We start from the raw sequence: 20,886 nt of genomic DNA on the forward strand, positions 1-20,886 counted from the left end.
GAAAGAGATTGACACTCGTCTTAAATAGATCAAACGGAAGAACCTGAACCAACAGAAATTAGAGGAAGATAGATAGACTTTGTCTGTAAGAAGGGAAAGAATTCTAATAGACTTTTTAAAAGTGGGAACATGTCGTCTCAAAAGGTTTTGATTTTTCTGTCGCTAGAAGCATTCAAGAAGAGGTTTGACCAAAATTTTTCAGGAAGCTTCTTGCAGTGATTTAAACTTTGGACAGGTAGTTAGGCCTAGAAGTCTCTCCTTCCAGAGAGTCTAAAATTTGCATGCTACTGGACAACAATATCTAAACATTTCCTCACCATCAGAGATTGTTTCTTTGGGATAAGGTATTTTTGTTTCTGAAAATTCTCTTTTAATCTCCTCTGTGGGGGCAAAGTAGAATGCCTTTCTGGGTTCAAAAGGAGTTCCTCTGAGGGCAAGGGACATGTCTTCCCATCATTGTGTACAACAGTTTCAAGTACAGAGCCTACCTAGAGCAACTCGGGTTTTTATTTAAGTAAGCCAGTGTACCAGACCTGGTTAAACACCACCCCAGATCCACTCCATCCTGCTACATCCCTCACTTCCCAGCGGGAGGACCCTCATCTCCTAGCACCATTGCATCTCTGGCCCCTGACCAGGAAGCAACAAAACATAACACAGAGAGCAGTTCATGGGTTTGGCGGGGAGGGGGCCAGGTGAATTGCTTGCCTTCTCCCAAGCTTTCTCCCTTTACTGTCCTAGGATGTGATGGCTCTATAAGTCTCCTCTCAAGGCATCTCCCACACTGCACAAACAGCCCTGTTTCCTTGAGAGACTCACTCTCACTTCACAGCGATTTCTACCCCAGTATAGCACGAGCGCACAGCTTAGCTTTCAGGTCTGTTCTCTGAAGGATGTGCACTAAGATAGCAACTGAAATTCTCTCGTGAGTTGGTTGATCAAAGGATAACCAATCCACCCTACAAGATCTTCTGAAAGAGTGAGCCACGGGTAAATTCTCACACAAAGAACTAAAGGGAGAATTGCTGTGTGGCCTGAAGGAGGAAAAAGGAGCCCTGCAATGAGCATGAGGACCCTGGGACCAGATGGCAGCGGACAGCAGGTGGACCGGAGGGGGTGACCAACAAACGTCACCTCTGTCTGTGTCCAAAGCTTGCCAGGGAGAAGCTTTACTAGCAAACTTCCTCCTTGCCTCAGCCCTCCCCAAACTCCCTCAAGCAACCCGCTGGAGGCCACCATCCTCTCCCAAGGCCCCTCTCTCCTCCCAATCCTGGTGCCCTTGCCCTGGACTCACCAACTTTCAGCTCCCCGCCTGCAATGAGCATGCATGCCATGCTCAGAACGTTGCTTCTGTCCACAGGGAATTCTAGAGTCCCCATCACATAGAGGCCTCTGAGGGATGGAAGATCTGTATCCACAAGGACAGTCCTGTCTGCAGAAGGAAAAGAAATTGCTCAGACCTGTAAACACAACGAGAATTACATCCTGTCCTCCAGTGACCTGCACTGCGGTGCTCGAGGCAGTTCAGGAGCTGCTTCTCTTGCTGCCTGGGCCAGGTCGGGGGCAGGAAGTGGAATAACAAATGGTTTTCCAAAGGCTTCATTTTCATCGACTTCAAAATAGAAGGTCTGTCCAAGTGCCTATTATAACAAAACTCTGTGAAAATGAAATAAACCTATTACCACTAAAGAATTTTCTAAAAGAAGTCTCCTTGGATTACGGTAACAGAGATGACAGCTAGCATTGCAAGTGATGCAGGCAAAACACTTCCTCCTGACTTAGTCTCTAGAGCAGATCAGGTTCAAATGGGCCAACCCTCAGCTATAATGACAGCTTCTAGAGGATTTCTCTCTGTTCCAGGGGTGGAAAGTTAGGACCAATATGCCACATTGTCTAGAAGTAGCATGATTTCCATGACGTTACTGAAGACGTTTCAGAAAAATCATTCAGAAGCAGTTATGCACACAACCCACTTAGAAACTTGAATGATGGACCACATCTAATTTAACTGTGGCCCAATGCTTTTCACCTTGTCTTGACTTGGCCAAGGCTCCTGCATCCTACTGTGTCAGTGACCAATCTATCCTACTGAAGAGAATGAGCACTGGCATATGGAGGGAACCATCTGGAATTTCTGTTGCTCGATGGGAGGCTGATGGGGGAACATATCTGGAAAGAGACTCCAAAAAGAATTAATGAGTACCAGATGTAATTAAAGACTTCTTTCCCCCTCAGAGGAGCTCAGGACCAGCCATGGGGTGGTACCTCTTGGTCCCGAATTACACCCTCTTTCACTTGCTCATCCATCAAACACTAAACATTCCACCACCTTTATTTTAGTGTTTTTTCCCAAGCGGTGTTTGGGGGTTTTTCTCCCCTGAAATGGTTGTATTTTGACAATGAGAAGGATAAAGCTTTATAAATAATATCTGGAAAGTTAACGCTAAGGAAAAATCACCTGACTTTCCCCACGTATCAAATGCAACTACAAAAATAAAAACAAAGAGGCATTAGTCTGCTATAAATGCATAGCTACCCTTAAGACCAGAAATCCTGAGCCAAATCAAAAGGCAGATGTCTCTGACAGAAGGCGAGGGCTTCTTTGTATCAGGAATGATCTGACTACTATAGCTACAAAGCGTGCCATATAATTTCAACACTAGATTTAAACTCATTTTTTTTCCCCAGCAAAGTCAGGGAATCAAGGTCATTATTGTGTAGCATTCCAAGGGTCTGACATTCATCTAAATCCTGTAGAAAAGAGATCAAGGGCGAAGGGCACAGATCCTGGGAATAATGATGGGGTCTCATGAATAAGCACAATTTAGGGCAGGCAGACCCACTGCTTGTGTTATATTCACTGCATCAAGCCCATAACTTAGGTGGTGAAGACAGTTTCCATTACAACACTGCTATCGTCAGGAACACAGCCTACACCAACTTTGGACATGTCTCTGACTTCTAGGGGAGAATGGTGGCATGCAAGGGCAGAGCAGGACATACAAGGACTATTTGTAGGCTTGTTATTTTCCTGTACCTTCCATAATTAATAAGCTTGTTTCTACATTCAGTCTTAGCTCTAATACTTTCCCATAAATATGTGAACCAATGGAAAAATACGTTTTAATGCCATTTCAATCACTATTAAGTGACCCAATCTTCCTTTTTAAAAAGAGAAGACTATTTTTACCTCTAAAGTAACTATTTTAGATACTTAGATATCCATATGTACACAGTCATTGGTAGTATTTTCTCTCCTTTGTAGTCTTTAGTTTTTGGTGACTCTAACAATTTATCCAAATATTCCATCTATCATGATATATGAGGATGGCTCATCCAAAAAAATTACTTTTATAGGGGCTTCCCTGGTGGCGCAGTGGTTGGGAGTCCGCCTGCCGATGCAGGAGACACGGGTTCGTGCCCTGGTCCGGGAAGATCCCACATGTCGCGGAGCAACTAAGTCCGTGAGCCATGGCCGCTGGGCCTGCGCGTCCGGAGCCTGTGCTCCGCAACGGGAGAGGCCACAACAGTGAGAGGCCCGCATACAGCAAAAAAAAAAAAAAAAAAAAAAAAAAAAAAAAAAAAAAAAAAAAAAAATTACTTTTATAATAGAATGGAAATTGTCATACATAAACAGCTCACAGGAATGAAAGGTTAACATGATTGAAAATGAACGTCAAGTAGACTAACTTACAGAGATGTTGGTATTCATTTATAAAGAATGCATTCTCTTATAGAAAAAGCAGAACAAAGAAGTGCTAGAAGATGATGCAGTCTTTCTATAACTATATTCTTTTCAAAGAGCTGCTAACTTTACAGCCTGCGTTTTTCATCAAATCCACACAGGTGGTTTCTTTATTCTACTCTAGCATTTTTTTCAAACTGGTCTTAAAAATAGGCAGAAGAGGCAGTTTTCAAAGTACCCAGAGGCACATGATTCAGGCCTGAAAGCCAGCTTCCTTACACCTTGAAGAAAAGCCACCTGCCTGCCTGGTGTGTGTGTGTTTGGTGTGTGTGGGGGGTGTAGGCTGCTCTCTTCACTCTCACCTCGTGAGAAGAGTCCAATTTAAACTTCGGACAACAAATTCCCATCCCCTCCCCACATACACTCTCTCTGTGTCTTTCTCCATCACAGACAAACGTGCTAATTCCCACAGTAGAATCAACATTTTAAATTATGCTATTTTAATTGATCAATAAAATGTTTAACATACAGTGTTTATCTCTTCCTCTAATCTATACCATCTGTTCTTCAAAAATATTTTGAATCTATTTAATAGGAAGGTCTTTAAGTAAAATTACCAACTGTGTCAGATCAATCCTCTAAAGCCCAAATTCTGAAAGGAACATGCCAGAAGGTGCTGCCATTTTTATAGAAATAGAAAAGAATTTGTGCCTTCTTTCATTCCAGCTTTCTTGGTTTGTTTTTGTTTCTAGTCTTGAGATGCTGTTATGCTGCAGTTCTCTCCATTAGGCTTCAAAGAATTCAGCGTGGCCAACTTGGTATTGCCTTTTTTTAAAACAACTTTAATATTTAAAAAATTGATGTATAATTGACATGCAAAAAGCTGTACATATTTCATGTACACAACTTAATGAGTTTAGAAATAAGTATACACCCATTAACATCACTACAATCTAGGCCATAAACCTATCTATTCTTTCCAAAAATTTCTTCCCACTCTTTTAATTAATCAATTTATTTACTTATTTATTATTAATATTACTTTGGGATAAGAACATAATATCTACCCTCTTAGCAAATTTTAAGTACAGAATATCGTACTGTTTTTCTATAGGCACTTTGCTGTACAATAGCTCTCTAGGATTTATTCATCATGCATAACTGAACACTGTACCCTTTGACTAGTAACTCTTCGTTTCCCCATCTTCCCTGTCCCGGCAACCACTCAATTTAAAAAATGGGCAAAGGAACTGAATAGACATTTCCCCAAAGAAAACATACAAATGTACAACAGGTATATGAAAATGTGTTCAACATCACTAATCATCAGGGAAATGCAAATCAGAACTACAAGATATCACCTCACAACCCTTAGTATGGCTTTTATCAATTAGAAAAAAGAAAAAACAGATAACAAGTGTTGGCAAGAAATTGGAGAAAATGGGACCTTAGAGCACTGTTGGTGGGGATATAAACTGGTACAGCCACAATGGAAAACAGTATGGAGGTTCCCCAAAAAATTAAAAATAGAACCACCATATGATCCAGAAATTCCACATCTGGGTATTTACCCAAAGGAAATGAAAACAGGACCTCAGAGATATCTGCATGCCCATGGTCATTGGTGTTGCCACTTGAAACAAGGTCCATGGTGCTCTGATTGCTCAGATGACTCGAGACTCAAAACAACAAGCAACAGGATAACAACAGCAAAAACCTAGACCTTGCAATACCCAGGAGACATAAAAGTGAAGAGCAGGCATTCTGATAAATTTGAGGTCAGATGTTTTATCCACATAATGAGGTCAGAGGCTTTATCCACATAATTTTGTTATCTCAATATATCATTAATGAATCTGTACTAACCTGAAGTTTCATGATTAAATTCCTCTCCATCCCTTGCAGTAAATGATACATTCATATTTGGAAAGGCATAAACTGATAAGTCTCAGGTGATCCAATTATTAAATTTTTACATGTGGCAGTTAGTGTTAAAGCCAAATGAGGCACCGAATTTATTTTCCTATGTGGCTTTTTGTTTTGATTTGTTTCCTTAAGAAAAATAATGAAATCAACTTCTAGTAAATAAATATATTTTCCCAATTTAATCCTGAAGAAAAAACATGAAGATCTATGAAATAAGTGATATAGCTCCATGTAGCAAACATTATATTCAATGAGTTTATTTCCCCTTCAGCTCTTTTTTGAAAACAAACCCTCTCTTTTTTTCTCTGCTTGACACTAGAGAAGGTAATGTGTCCAGAAAACTATGAGATTCTTTACTTTTCTTTAATGTTATTGATTATTGTTTTCTCAAGCTTTCAATTATTTCTTCCAGCTGGGGGGAAAAACCCCTCCAAAACATTATTAAATTCCTTAAAAATAAAACGCTTGTATTCTATTTGTTTTAAAAATTATATGCATTATTTCATAAATGCATAATTGATGCCTAAAAGAGAACTTAGAATATAGTACCTGACTAATAAATATTGAGTAAATAACCTTTGTTCTACATTTTAACATGTTGTATTCAAGTTCATAACTTCTGAGCAAACTAGTCTGTATTTTCCATTCCTAAGATCATGAAGTGCTTATGTTCTATATAAATATAAGAATTACTTCTGTAGAGGTGTTCACTGTTCTCAACATTTCCATTGTTATATATTTTTTAAATTCCCAAAGTCTTTAAGAATTTCTTTGCAAATTCCAATAAATTACATTTATTTAATGCTTGGGGTTTCCAAAATAACTTCCTTTCCCCTTGAGTTCAAATACATCCCAGAGACCATGAAGGTTTCTAAAACTTTTATTCACAATTCACATGTATTTCAACAATAATATCCAGACTTTACAACCCCTGTCATAAGTCCCAATAACTCTAAAGTATCTTCATACTGCTTGGCAAAGATACTGAAATCCCCATCCTTAGGTTTAATCCTTCTTTTTAATCCAGGGTGTCTAGAAATTCCCATGATAAGAATGATATACAAAGTAAAGCATTATCACTGACCAATAAGTTTATCCATTCACCCATTCATTCACTTAGCAAATATTATCAAGTGCTTTGTTGGATATTGATATATGTCAAAGAAATGAATATAAATAAAATAAGTCTTCCCATTCCACAGAGAGAAGTAAATACTTTTATTAGGTTGATCGGATGAGTTTCTGGTGGAAGGAAGAAATAGATCTGAATCCTTTTTAGTATGTGCTTCTGATATGCACCAAAATAATCATGGCAAGGCCCAGGCACTATTTCAAAGTAAGTAACACTGTGTCTGTGTCCCCTTCTATTGCCCATCCATCCCCGAGAACCCAATGCCTTCATCTGCTCATAACCCCCTAATGGCTGGAATCCCCATGATGCCCCACCTACCTTCCCTCCACACATATCCAGGGTCTAAGTAGTTCTATAGTCCCATTCACGTCTCAACTATACCCCATTCTCTCCAGGCTATAGTTACTGACACCTGACTAATATAGAATTAGTGTAGGAAAAACACACTGGTTAATCCATCTACTACTACTTGCCAAAGTGCAGCAGAATGCTCACCTGATTAGAATTCAGAGATACCTAAATTTGAATCCCAAATAAGCCATTCCTTGGGAAAATTGCTTAGCTTCTCTGATTTTCTGTTCCCCACATGCAAAATAAGAGAACTAATACTTCATGGAGGTAATAGTAAGGATTAGGTGAAACACCACATATAAAAGTATTACAGTGCCTGCCCTTACCAGGCATAAAAGTATTAGCTATCATCTGTTTTTTTTACACCCAACATATATTTTTGAGTGTTCGCTCTATGCCTGTCACTTCATTATTTGGTGAGCCAAAGAGACACAGGACTGGCTCTCATGAAACTTGAGTTTTTGTGGAGGAAATAGACATCTAAATATAATCACACAGATAACTATGTAGGCACAAACTGTGCTAAGTGGTAAGAAGGAAAAATGCAAAATATCGTGGAGATAGAGAGCTCTAGACAGAAAAAGTAGTATATATGAATAGCATAAAGTGGGGGAAAGCTCCATACACTCAGAAGACTGAAAAATAGCAAGGGCACCTAGACTGAGGAAGCTGGAGGACAGTGGTGAGAGGTGGAGGTGGAAAGGCAGGCAGGTGAGCGGGCCAGGCAGGACTTTGAAGGCTACGTGACAAATTGGAGACATTCTCCTAAGAGTGACATAAAGCCAACAAAGAGTTCTAAGCAGGGAAATTACATAAGCACTTTGTATTTTTAAAAGATCACTCTGGCTGCAGTGGAGAAGAATGGAGTTGATGAGGGCAAGACAAGCTGGAGGAGAATACCTAAGGGGCATCCTGGTGGTTCACCTGAGAGGTGGTGAACGGAGAGATGATGAAAGGAGGCAGATGGGAGAAATAGTTAGGAACAGAATATACAAGATTGGCTGAAGTGTCAAGAAGAACTGTGCAGTCGGTAATAGGAGACAACATCATGGGCTCAATCCGAAAAGCTGGGGAGGAGCAAGGTGGCAGCTGGGAATGGCAGACTTGTGTGGGGAGGGGAGGAATAGAGGATGCTCTCCAGGGGTTTAGTGTGAGATACCTGTAAGTCATCTTAGTAGAGGTTTCAATTTGATAGTTGGACATATGGGTCTGATACATGGAAAAAGAAAAAAATATTTTCCTGGCTTTAAATACTGTCTATAGTTTGATGGCTATCAAATTTACATTCTCAGAAATACCGGGGAAGCAGAGACAGAATGAGGAGAGAAGAACTAGCATCAAGAAGTCGATGAGGGCTCAAGGGAATTTTTTGATCATATGGACATGCAAAAAGAAGTATAAATGCTGTTGGGAAGCATTCTGTAGCAGGGAAATGTTGTAGACAGGGAAAGGAAACAACCTGGAGGGGAAGACCGGCACCTGATGCAGGGAACACCAGGTGAGACTGACCTTTGAGAGAAGGTAAAACTTCTTCTGTTAGAAGAGACGAAGGTAGGGGCACATGCAATCCGTGTGCACTCATCTCCTTTCAAGAGGAAACTGAATATTCGTACAAAGTGTAAAAATTAAAATACCCTGCAAAGATTGCGAATTTGGGACACCCTTTCAGCTTGCCTTTAAATCACATAATGTAAACATTAAAATCCACCTGACAATAACCAATCAGGGATGATCTCTATTACAAAACTTTTAGTATGAAATGAATCTATATATCTGGGCATTTGGCTTAGTTTCTCCCTAAGAAATTTATTCCCTCTACAACATGTGAATGGGGTTCTTTTAAAAGTAATTGAATTTATAGATTCATATGGGGGAAAAATGTTTGCAACCTTGTGTCTTCTTGTACTGGTGTGTCATCCCACTTATTCACCTAAGTTTTAAGGGTTTTTCTTTTTTTCATATGCCTTGTTAAGTTTACATCTAGGGTTTTTTTCTATAAAAATTAGAATCTTTTGTCTATTACCTTTTCTAATTGATGATTATTATGATATAAGAATGCTATTGCTCATTATATATTGGTGTGGTTTCAGCTGTTTTACTGGCCTCTTGTTTGACAATATTTCATTTGAATTTCTTGTATTTTTCTACTGAAAAATAATATGTTTACCAGTAATTGTTTTCCTCCTTCTTTCTAATGGTTATGCCCTTTACTATATTTTTTCTTGTCCTATTGCATTGTCTGTCATCTCCAGCCATAGGAGATGTTTTGTTCCTGACTCTAACAGAAAGTAATTAATCCTTCATGGTTATCTTTGAACTTACCTGTGGATTTCTTGTAATTACTTTATATCAGGTTAAGAAAACTTTCTTCTATTTCTAGCCTAATAATTTTGGAGTTGGTTGAGTAAGCAATAAAATCGATCAAATGCTTTCTCTTTCATAAGTTGGTAAGCCTTTGTGGGAAATCCTCTTGTTACTCCTACAGAATCCTCTTGTTATTACCATGTAAACATTTTTCCTTTGGGTGGGGAGAAGATAAGTTTGACACACTGTGATCATTAGCTGTAACTTTTGCCCCTAAGCAATGCATAAAGATAGCTCTGTGCCCCATTCAAGAGGAAGACTGCATATTTTTCACACCAAGAAAAAAAAGCAGAAAATGGAATACTGTCAAAAAATCTTGCTTGAAATATTTGCTTAGATTTTATTTTTATTTTATTTAGATGCTTCTATGAAATAACTTGGAGAAATTTTCCCTTCAGTGTCCCAAATATGCTGAGAAACTTGTGACTGGATACCATTATAAACCTATAATTTGTTTCAATGATTTACTCCTTCCTCAGCACTTCTTAACCCATCCTCTCTGCTCCACTGTCCTAGTATGTTTGTTTTCTTCATACTCAAAGTTAGTTCCCCAAAATAAATAACACTTCCATCATTCACCCCCATGACTACACGGGCTCTGCAGCCTTGGACGTTTTAGGTCTTCAAGAGCCCATTCTTAGGTAGAGAGACAGAGCAGTGTAGGTGAAAACTGGCACTGTATTTGATAAGGGGAGAAAGTTAAACTTTTTTGGCTGTTCTCTGGCTCTTCATATATTGAAAAGTGTGCCTTATTATTATAAAGAGGTTAAAGGTACAGTCTTTGGGAGAGAAAAGTATTCTAATGTTGCCTTAATTAATTACGTTAATAAATTTTTCCTGAAGTAGAAAAATACTTGCATTCCTAGGATTAAATTCTATTTAATCATTATATATGATTCTTCTAAAGTACAGCTACATTTGATTTTCTAAAACTTCTCATCAATGTCAGTTAGATTAGCACCTTAATATTCTTTCTTTGTGCTCTCTTTGTCTAATTTTAGAACCAATTTTATAGCTTTGAGAATGAATTCAGAAGCTTTGTGTCTTCTTCCCGGCTCAAAAAGAGTTGATAATATGGTGATTACATGTTACTTGAAGGTATGTTTTGAATTTTTTAAGGAGCATCCTGAGTGATTTCAGACATAGGTGGGCTACGGATTCCACTTTGGAAATCAATTGGCCCAGAGAAATTCTCCCACTCATACAATAAGTTATAAATATTTTTGCTGTAATAATGCTTGTAAAAATTGGGGAAAAAATTTAAGTTCATCAGTAAAATAGTAGTTCAATAAATCATGTTACATTTTTTCTCTGGAATAGTGTGCAGTCATTTAATACGATGTAGTAGATTTCTTTTTACTGATATGTTATCTCCAAAATATATTGTTAATTTTTTAAAAGTCCATATGAATACTTAGGACGTATATTCATGCTGAATTGGTTCAAAATGCAAATCATTAGTAGTTTACAACCATCTCAGTTGATCTCATGCATGCTAAAGTTTAAGAACTTCTGCTCTCAATCTTGGTTTCCTTGTGCATAGAATGTGGTGCCAACATCACAGCATCTTTATAAAGCTTCAGTGAGATAAAATAATATTAACACAATGCCCGGCACTTAAAAAAACTGAACTCATTTTATTATCTTACTAAACAAATGAGTATATTATTACCAGTGGCACTACTATTAACACTATACTGTAATTACTGTTACTATTATTAAATGAAGGATCTAAATCTCTTTGATCTGTCATATGTTTCTGTAGCCTTATATTTACATAATGTATTCCTTTTTTTGGCTCAAAAAATTAAATTTGAATACTTCTGCTATTTCTTGCATCATTTCTTGCTGATAATATTTTATGGCCTTCTGATTTTAACCCAGCCTCTCTGACTACTATCATTCAAGTAATGTGGGACCTTGTAGCAAGGCCAGCATTTGGCACTGAAGTGCTGGAACGGTCCTTATTAGGCAGTGTGATTTGGGTTTGCCTGCGATGAAACATGGTGGGATTTGGATGGGAGAAGAAAAGATAGTAAAATCGTAGAGTTTCCAAAAATTGTGGCTAAAGTTTTCCTCCCTGAGTGGGGCTTGAATTAAGCATGCATGGCAAAAACTATTTAACAATAAAATCCTCTATTTTCTAAGTACCAACCAGTCTCTCCCTTTTCTTTGTTACCTGAAAGACCTTGGCACGAAGCTACATGCCCCTTTGGTCCTAGTTCTCCTTTTCCCTTGGGGAAAAAAGTCCACATTTCTCACACAGCTTAAGAGAAGAGACTCATAACCATACTTAATGTATAAAAGCTGTGCTTTCCATGTAAAGTGCTGCCTTCCCAGAAAAACAGAAAAGCCCTCTTGAGCAGTTTAAAACCCTTTAACTGTTTCCTTCCCTTTCCACTTGAACTACCGGGCTGCTCTGCCAGAAGCCTTCTCTGATGAATGAGATAATTTAAGAAGTGTGAGAAGCCTTTTTAATTCATTCAGACTCAGAAGATATCATTAAATACACACCAGGTACACACACCCGGAGCCAAAAAGACATACTGCACCACTCCGAAGATTCCCTCAGTTACAGTGATTTCCTCACTAGTACTACAATTCAGACCTGAACTAGTTATCAAACAGCAGCACTTGGGTCCCTTTGCAGTAGCCAGTGTCATAGCTCTAAGCAGGCGCTGATGTTTGCTTGTTTACCCTCTTCCTTTTATAGTTTCACCAAAAAAAGGAAACAAACAAAACCAGGTGCGTCCACGCTATGCAAATGAGAAAAGGTAAGCTCTGAAACAATTTCCCAGCAAGAAGAAGATCCTCAAGCTGCTCCTAGCTAACACCACAGGAGGTGTGTCAACCACCCAGGTGCTAAGCCAGGGTGGGCCTGCGGGCTGGGGAGGCAGTTAAGTCCCCAGAGAGCTCCGAGCTCCTGCTCAGCAAGCCACGCCAGGCCCAGCAGATCCTCAGGTGCTGACCCACAGGAGGGCCATCAGGCTCGGGTGCAAGGTGCGGGGAGGAGGGAGGAGCAAGCTGTGCGGAGGAGGAGCTTGAGCGAAGGCCACCAGCTCAGCAGGGGAGAAGGGAAACCCACTGGGAGAACTCCATTAGCAAAAGGAATGAGCCTGCGCTCTCTTGCACAGAGCATCCTCTTAGCTGTGGGAAGCACAACTCACAGAGAGTAAGTTTCTGGCCCAAGGAACCTGAATAAATGCTGGCATCGAACGATTCCCAGGCCGGGTTCTGCGGCGGACCGCCAGGGCTCCCCAACAAGGTCAGCACCTGCCAGTCAGTTGCTAAGGTTCTCAGGGTCTCACCACCCTCCACCTATCCCTAGGGTGCAAAGATGCTCAGAGTGACAGTGACAGCTCTCCCTTCAGCTTCCAAAACCCCTAGAAACACTTTCGCAGGAACCGACTAGGCAGGCCCTGCCTCTCACTCTCCTTCACTCACTCTAGCATTTATGGAGTCTCGGCTCCACGCCAAATCTTGTGCTTTCCACTGGGATAAGTTGAATAAGATATGGCCTCCGTCCTCAAGGCAACATAAACGTAAATAATAATTAAAGAATAAGGAAATAGGATGGAAATAGGCCCAAGGTGTTGTAGGAACACAGAAGAAAGAGAACTACAGCAAACGGGATTCGGGGACACTTTCTGGAAGAGGTGACACTAAGTTGAGTGTTCAAAGACAGAAAGCAGCAGCTGGCAGAGCGTTAGGGTGGGAAAGGCGGTGGGGAGAACTGGGAAGGAGGGGTGGGGCAAGTTCCAGGCAGAGAGAATGAATGGCAAATATAAATGAGCGGAGAGGAGAAAGAGCTGCCTCCGTCAGAAAACAGTAAGTAGACACGTGCGATTGGTCGGCAGGGCACACAGGGAAGAGCTGGGCAACCAGGCCAGATCACAAAGGACTCTGTGGTCCAACAAAGAGGCGAAGTTCCTGTTGGTACTCATCACGTGCTGGAAGACAGCAGGGTGACGCCCGCCTTTTGCACCTGCGAGCACAGCCCAGCCGATCCTGGCACAGTGCAACAAGCTCACCACCTCGGTGCAAGCCCTCCACACACTACTGCCGCCTGAGAAATGCAGTCAGAGGGGCTATCCGACTGTCCTTAAACCAGACAAAAGCCCAGCTCAATCCAGGTAAGAGCAATGTTTTTTTATCCAGACACTGACATGCCGTCAGGCGATGTTATCATGTACATAAAGAGAGGCAAACGGATGGCTTCAGACAGGATCCAGGGCTCACAAAGCATCACTGATGTGACAAATTCAAGAAGGTGAGGACAAGCCGTTAGACACAGAGCAGGTCCTAGGAGTACACAGTAGCCTGACAAACAGGATCCTGGTCTTAACAACACATCTGTAGCAAAAGGCAGTCACATCCCACCTATAGGTTTTTGTTTATCAAATGCTATCAATTTTCTAATATGGGAATATACCTCTAAGAAACAGATATTCCTAACTTTCTCTTAAAATATGCTTTACAGTGGTATATCTCTTTATATCACCATGACCCTTTAGATCATAGCCTTTGAAGGGCTCTATTCTGATCCCTCCCACAGGATTAAATAGGGATAGTGTAATGAACTAGACACACTCAAGGAATCTGGAGGCTTAGATTTGAATCTGTGCTGTCTCCATGATCTCTGAACTCTTTCTTGGACATCCTTTTTGGGTCCCATTTTCCTCAGTTATAAAATGAGAGATAATTGCGGCAGAGACCACTAGCTGTCTCCCAGTATCTTTTTTCTTTTCCCTTAGTCACAAGAACTCCAATTTTTAGCTGAATACATTGTCACCTAGCCAAAAGATTACATTTCCCAGTCTCCTTTCCCATTAGTTATGGCCATTCGGGCAAGTTTTGGCCAATAAGATATAAGAAGTGGTGTCAACAGAGGTGGAATCCTTCACACTTCCTGCTGCCTAGAATGTGGTTGCAATGGCTGGAGCTCCAGCCGACATCTTGGACCACAGAGTAACTTTGAGAATGGAAACAGCACGTAATGGAGCAAATAGAGTCCAAGTCCCTGACACCACAGAACAGACATAAGAGAGATAGAAACTTCTCTTTTTCAGGTCTTTGTTACTCACAGAAGACCTAATCTTACCTAATAGAACTGATGCCTAACCCCATGGAGTGGTAGCAAATGTTACGTGTGGGAGTATTTTGTACTCAGAGTGTTTCCCTAAAATTCTGGCATCATGAGCTGCTCTGTGAATAAAAGGGTTACATGGTTAAACATCCTGGAGAAACAGCACATGCTATATCCCCCCTGGAAATTACACAATCCATATTATCATATAAAGGGCTTTGAAAAGAACGGAAGCAAAGAAATTATTTTTCTGTTTAGTCCCAAATTTCCTAAACTCATTTGACATCGTTATCTTTCTTACATGGGATGCTTATAAAGAGCTAATCTCATAGGAAACAATTTGAGAAATTCTGGGTAAACTTACCGTTAGTAACAGGTAACATCTACATGACTGTTTTAGCCTTACAGTATGGTTTACCTAATTAGATTCATGTCATTCCAGTCCAGGTCCTCAGGTATATATTTTCATAACTCTGTATGTTTTCTACAGCAATTCTTTTTTAAAAAAAATTATTTATTTGGGTCTTCATTGCTGCACGCGGGCTTTCTCTAGTTGTGGTAAGCGAGGGCTACTCTTCATTATGGTGCGCGGACTTCTCATTGCAGTGGCTTCTCTTGTTGAGAGCATGGGCTCTAGGCAAAAGGGCTTCAGTAGTTGTGGCTCACAGGCTCTAGAGCACAGGTTTAGTAGTTGTGGCTCACAGGCTTAATTGCTCCACGGCATGTGGGATCTTCCTGGACCAGGGCTGGAACCCATGTCCCCTGCATTGGCAGGCGGATTCTTAACCACTGCACCACCAGGGAAGTCTCTCCACAGCAATTCTTAATTTTATTCGTTTATAATGCTCACTTTGAGAAGGAGTTTTAAACACTTTCACTCCCTTGGATGGTGTGAAGGCCAAGGACTCCTCAGGGCCCATGTGGATCCTAATGAACTGAATGTAGGAATCCGCCTTCTAAGGGAGCACTCCTGAATACACATAAGAAATTCTAAGAAATATTGACATAAGGGTAAAATAAGAGATTTTTAATGTGTTTTCAAGTAAGGGGGGGAAAAAACAGAGTTACCAGCAAGACCCCATTACTGGGCTCAACTGGTCTGGATGTCCAAGAGAGATCACTTACATGGCTGGAAACTGACGTTGGCTACTAGCTAGAGCTCATCTGGGCTGCCAACCAGTGTGAAAACACAGGGCCTCCATAGAATTTGAGGTTCCCATAGCCTGAGGGCTGCATCCTAAAAGGGAGCATCCCAAGAGCAAGAAAGACATCCAGGCAAAATGGTCTTCTTATGCAAGTGTTCTTGTGACCTAGACCTGAAAGTCCCAGAACATCACTTCTACTATATTCTATTGGTCAAGCAAGTCAGGAAGGCAGACTCACATTCAAAGGAAAGGGAGTGAGCCCCCACTTCTCCAGGGGAGGAATAGCACACACTTACAGGGAGAGAAGGAATTTATGGCAGCACTTTTCAAAGAATATCTACAACAACAACAACATGGATGTTACGACAGTAATTAGAACCAGAACTATATACCGTTATTTAATGTGCTAATAAAGAAGCATATATATTATTATATCACAAATTTGGTTTTTAGTATTTTGATAGCTGGATCAATACAACTGGCTTCTTTTATGATCCTATTTTATTTTATGCATTAAAAATATTATTCTGAGACTGGATCTAGGCTTCACTAGACTGCCAAAGAGACCTAGGGCACACGAGAAGTTCAGAACCCCTGGGTTGTGTGAAAGGGTGGTGACCCCCAAGGATCAACAGTGAACCACTGTGCTAGTCCCGCCCCTGCTGGCCAGGCTGTACCTCTCACGGGCAAACTTCTTATCTTTAAAGCTCTCCATATGAAGAGACTCCAAAAGCTCCTCAAGAAAGTATAATCAATTCAAGAAATGCCACTGTACCTAAACCAATAATTGGGAAATCATGAATTATTTAATTCAACATTCTGAGAAGATCTGCATGGAAAACAGACCATAAAGTAAAGTGAAAAAGAAGTAATTCAATTACAGCAAGTGAAAAAAGCCCTGCTCTAGATTAAGGGCCCCATGGGCAGCTGTTCCTTACCTGGCTCAAACTTCCCTGGCCCCAACCAGGAGGGTAAAATACATATGCAGTCACTCAGGTCCCCTTCTCTTGTAAGAAATGCCTGTGTCTCCTCAAAGAATATTAATTCCATGAGACAAATTTCTTAGGGGAATAAAACAAGGTAAAATATAGGTTTCTGCATTAACGTCAAGGAAAAGTTTCATTAATTCTCAGCAAATTTGTTGTAGTGCAGATCACAGACTATGAGGTCGTTAAGAGCTTGAAAGGTGATTTCTTAGTAAGGTGACCAACTCGTGCTGGTTTGCCTTGAACTTTCCAGGTTTTATCACTAAAAGTCATGTGTCCCAGGAAACTCCTCGGGTCTGTATAAATCAGAGTAGTTGGTCACTCTATTTACTAATGACTTTAAAGAGATTAGCTCCTAAGGTCAACATCCCAAAATAAAAATCAAAATCTCTGGATGCTGCTTTCAGTATTCTGAATTTGAAAGGACTTCACCAATGTACTCTGATGGACTACTACTGGCTGTTTAAAATATGACCTTCAATATGACCTTCTGACCTCCAGAATTCAACTCATTGTAGCAATTATATACAATCTTCTACATTTTTATTAAAAATGTATTTATTGTGTTGATTTATATTTTTGTAATATTGTACCCCTTTAGGAAATGACAATGATATCTTAGAGAAGATAGCCTAAGTCTATTCTATTCTCCCAAACTGACTGAGCTATACAAATTGACCAGTTCTGTTGGACTAAGCCTATTATATGACCTATTTATTTAGAACACTTGGCAGTACTCTAGAAAGAGGGTGGCTAGGGACAACCGGGACGCCACCCTAGAAGTGCTGCTGTCTCACCAGGGAGTAATTGCTTTAAATTTTAACAAATTTGTTTTCTTTTAATTTTCTCCCTTGTGGAGAAAAGGGAACCCTCATACACTGTTGGTGGGAAAGTAAATTGGTGCAGCTGCTGTGAAAAATAGTATGGAGGTTTCTCAAAAAACTAAAAATAGAACTACCATATGACCCAGCAATTCCACTCCTGGATATATGTCCAAAAACAAAAAACAAAAAACAAAAACACTAATTTGAAAAGATACATGCACTCCAATATTCATAGCAGCATTATTTACAATTACCAAGATATGGAGCAACCTAAGTGTCCATCAACAGATGAATGGATAAAGAAGATGTGGCACACACACACACACACACACACACACACACACACACACACACACACACACAATGGAATACTATTCAGCCATAAAAAAGCATGAAATTTTGCCATTTGTGGCAACATGGATGGACTTGGAGAACATTATGCTAAGTGAAATAAGTCAAAGGAAGATAAATACTACATGATATCACTTATATGTGGAATCTAAAAAATACAACAAACTAGTGAATATAATTTTTTTTAAAAAAGAAGCAGACTCATAGGTATAGAGAACAAACTAATGGTTACCAGTGGGGAGAGGGAAGAGGGGAGGGGTAATGTAGGGGTAGGGGAGTAAAAGATTCAAACTATTATGTACAAAAAAAGCTACAAGGATATATTTTATAACACAGGGAACATAGCCAAATATTTTATAATAACTATAAATGGAATATAACCTTAAAATAATATGGGGATCCTTGAAGGCATTGATCTCTACCAGGGTTTTTATAAAGATCCAATACAGATGTGTTAAACAATAAGCCAAGACAAGCATTAGATTCTGTATTTGATTTGTAGGAGCCTGCAGAGAGTTTTCAGTTTTTTCTCAGGCAGTTTCTAAACTACCACCCTCCTGGTCCTCCATGGAACGTTTACTATGAACCACCGCCACCACCTTGGTATCACTCTTTTCTTGCCTTCTGTTGTCTGACTTCTCCTCCTGGTTTCATGATTGCTCCTTCTCTGGGTTCTCTTCCTGCCATTTAAATTAGGATTTCCTCCAAGATGTTGTCTCCTACCCACTCCTTGCATCTCTCTCTGTTAGCTCCCATGCTGGCTCTAACCCTAGTTCAATCTCCAAGGCTTCCTTAGTCAACTCTTCGAGGATTACCAAATCTAAATCCAGATTCCCAACTGGCTTCCTTCCCAAACTCCTGAGTCATCTTTTCAGCCTCATTCTCCTTTACCCTTCACAATTAATAAAATGCCAGGTCCTGTCAATTCTCCTTTCTTATCAAGTTTATGACACATACTTGTATTTTTCCATAGCAACCACCAATGCATTTATTGCTACTAGGAATCTTATAGTTTGTACTGTGATGGTCAAAGTACTCTTAAAAGTCCTAAGGAAAATAACGCATAACTCCTTTAAAAATTAGTTTTAAACTGCACATGGAGAAAGAAGTTGTTATAGTAGCAAAGGAATCACACCTAAGTCAATGGGAGAAATGCACCAGAGGTGTTTTATAGGTATACCTGTTAGGTTCCTCTCAGGCTAGAACCCAAAGTTCCCAGAAGGGTCACACTTCTGGGAGACTGGAGTTAGGAGTTTGTAAAGTTATAAAAGTAGTGATTCTCTACATGCAGTAAGTGCCAAAAATAAATCCTAGGTCTCCTACACACTTCACACTCCAATAACCCTCCACCCAAATTATGATCTGCAAACCCTGGGGAAGTATGTGCCTTCCTAGAAAATTGCTATGATCCTAATAATAACGGACTATGACAATGAGTGTGTTTCTCAGGTGAGTAAGGACAGAAAAGAGTTTGAAAATCCACTCAATTAGATTAAAACTCCAATTAGTTCCAGCAAGTTAGCAAGCCATAAAGAGTGTCAGGGTCTACATGTCTTGGGTCCCAAGAGAAGATTCTAAGTAAGTTCTAATGAGCCCAGAAACAAGCGCCATGATTGAATCAAGCAGAGATTGACAAACTGAGATTAGAGAAAGGATATCAACTTATTTTAATTTTTTTTATTGTGTTCCTTTTGTCACTTGCAGGAAATAAAAATCTCTGCTGTGATTTTAATTGAAATTTACTTTTTATGGGGAAAACATACACACTAGTAAAAATACTTAAAAAAAAAAATTCAACTCCTGGTTGTCTACCCCTGGCAAGGACACCCTATCACAGGTCTTACTTGGTAGTTATGGCATTACTGCTATTCATTTGTAAAAACCCGTTTGAATCACAGTCATTGCAACTAAAAGGAACTCCCTAGCCTCCAGTGTGTCTCTCAAATGTAAACCTATTTTAGGGACACAAATCATCTAAAATATAACAAATAAAGCAGCAGTATTTCTTCTTATAAATTTTAGAAGGCAATTTGCAACACGGGTTGAAAACAAGGAGACTGAAATCCCACTCTTATCCTTGATACAAAATGTCATATATGTTTGGGCGATGATAATAATGTGTTTCATAGGATTCTACAATTTAGAAAACACTTGCATTATCTTAGCTTATTTGAGTTGAGTGTCACTAAGTTCCCTACCAGCTCAACAATTCTATGTATCCATATTTTACATATATATGAATGTTTACTTAATACAATTAAATTCATGGAAATACACCACAAATAAAACAAATAAATTGTTCGACAATCATTCATTTCATCAAAGGAGTCCATATTGCAAAGGATTTTGCACTTAGATTGCCTTAAATAGTAAGCTTCTATGGTACATTCTTAAATATTGGATATATAAAAAGTCAGTTTAAGTTAAAAGAATTTCAGAACTGTTTGGGGAGGCCTATGGAAATACTTGCTCCAGGGAGCTTGGGATCCTGATGTTTCCTTCCCGTGGGAAGGACATGGCCTCACCCTTTACCATGAAGCAAGGTTCCCGGACGTCTGTGCTCACCTCTAAGAAGCTGCCTAAAAGAAGGAGATTTATACAGTATCTAAAGGTCCTTTGATCTCTGTTTTCAGATTTTCTTTTTATTTGTTTATTTTTATTTGCTAATAATGCTGATTAAAATTTCTGTGTCGAGTACCTCTTGAAATTATATTTGTTTGTTCTTCCCTTATATAATCTTAAAGAATAGCTTTCCCATTCATGTTCTAAATAAGGTAAAAGAATTGTTGACTGTTATCCTTGCAGACTTTTCAGTTCTGCCCTGAAGGAAACAAAATGCTCAATGTAATCATGCTCCACTTCTCCCCTCACCCCAAAGCACTCCTCTCTCTCCCAAGAAGAGGCTTCTGGTCACCCACATAGAGATTTGGACACAGGCTGTGGCCCAAACACTGTCATCCGTTGCCCATCACAGGGTGAGAAATCCCAGATCAGGGCCCCAGTTATGTTCAAGGGTTGAAGAATCCCACTTTCAGG

General features: G+C 39.8%; 1 protein-coding gene across 1 annotated transcript in view; it reads right to left on the reverse strand.

The window, feature by feature from the left end:
- PKHD1 (PKHD1 ciliary IPT domain containing fibrocystin/polyductin) overlaps positions 1-20,886 on the reverse strand; it is a 420,109-nt gene that overhangs the window by 145,832 nt on the left and 253,391 nt on the right. Inside the window, exon 52 of the mRNA XM_059075914.1 lies at positions 1,295-1,432. Coding sequence (XP_058931897.1) covers positions 1,295-1,432 — 138 coding nt within the window. The remainder of the gene's footprint in view (positions 1-1,294; positions 1,433-20,886) is intronic.

This window comes from Kogia breviceps, chromosome 10 (genome assembly GCF_026419965.1).
Source record: "Kogia breviceps isolate mKogBre1 chromosome 10, mKogBre1 haplotype 1, whole genome shotgun sequence".
NCBI classification, from domain to species: Eukaryota; Metazoa; Chordata; class Mammalia; order Artiodactyla; family Physeteridae; genus Kogia; species Kogia breviceps.